Source organism: Eimeria mitis, genomic scaffold (assembly GCF_000499745.2).
Source record: "Eimeria mitis Houghton genomic scaffold, Emh_scaff3944, whole genome shotgun sequence".
Classification (NCBI taxonomy): domain Eukaryota; phylum Apicomplexa; class Conoidasida; order Eucoccidiorida; family Eimeriidae; genus Eimeria; species Eimeria mitis.
The window spans coordinates 3250-3569 of record NW_013572280.1 but is presented as its reverse complement, the minus strand read 5'-3'; the positions used below and the strand labels follow the sequence as shown (position 1 = coordinate 3569).

The 320-nt window shown below is 60.0% G+C and overlaps 1 protein-coding gene across 1 annotated transcript in view; it reads right to left on the bottom strand.

Annotated features, from left to right (window-relative positions):
- EMH_0071000 (uncharacterized protein) overlaps positions 1 to 320 on the bottom strand; it is a gene marked incomplete at both ends in the record, with an annotated part of 4343 nt that overhangs the window by 2004 nt on the left and 2019 nt on the right. The window contains one exon of the mRNA XM_013499047.1: positions 3 to 256. Coding sequence (XP_013354501.1) covers positions 3 to 256 — 254 coding nt within the window. The remainder of the gene's footprint in view (positions 1 to 2; positions 257 to 320) is intronic.

Sequence of the window (320 nt, the reverse complement as noted above, 5' to 3'; positions counted from 1 at the left end):
TGCTGCTGTGCGGCTCTGTTACGTTAGCTCGGCGGTTCTTTGCAGGGGGAGATATAGGGGCTGCTGCTGCAGCAGCAGCAGCAGCAGCAGCAGCAGCAGCACTTGCTGCTCCTGTTGTTGCTGCTGCAGTGTAGTGGCAGCTGTAAGCAGCAAGACTGCTTGAAGGCCTCAGGGAGACAGCTCGACCCCCCTCTTCCTCATCTGCTGCTTCTGCTGCTGCTGCTGCTGCTGCTGCTGCTGTTGCTGCTTGCTGCCGCTGTCTTAGTGCAGCAGCAGTAGGACTAACACCTGCGGGTGGAGGAGCAGCAGCAGCAGCAGCT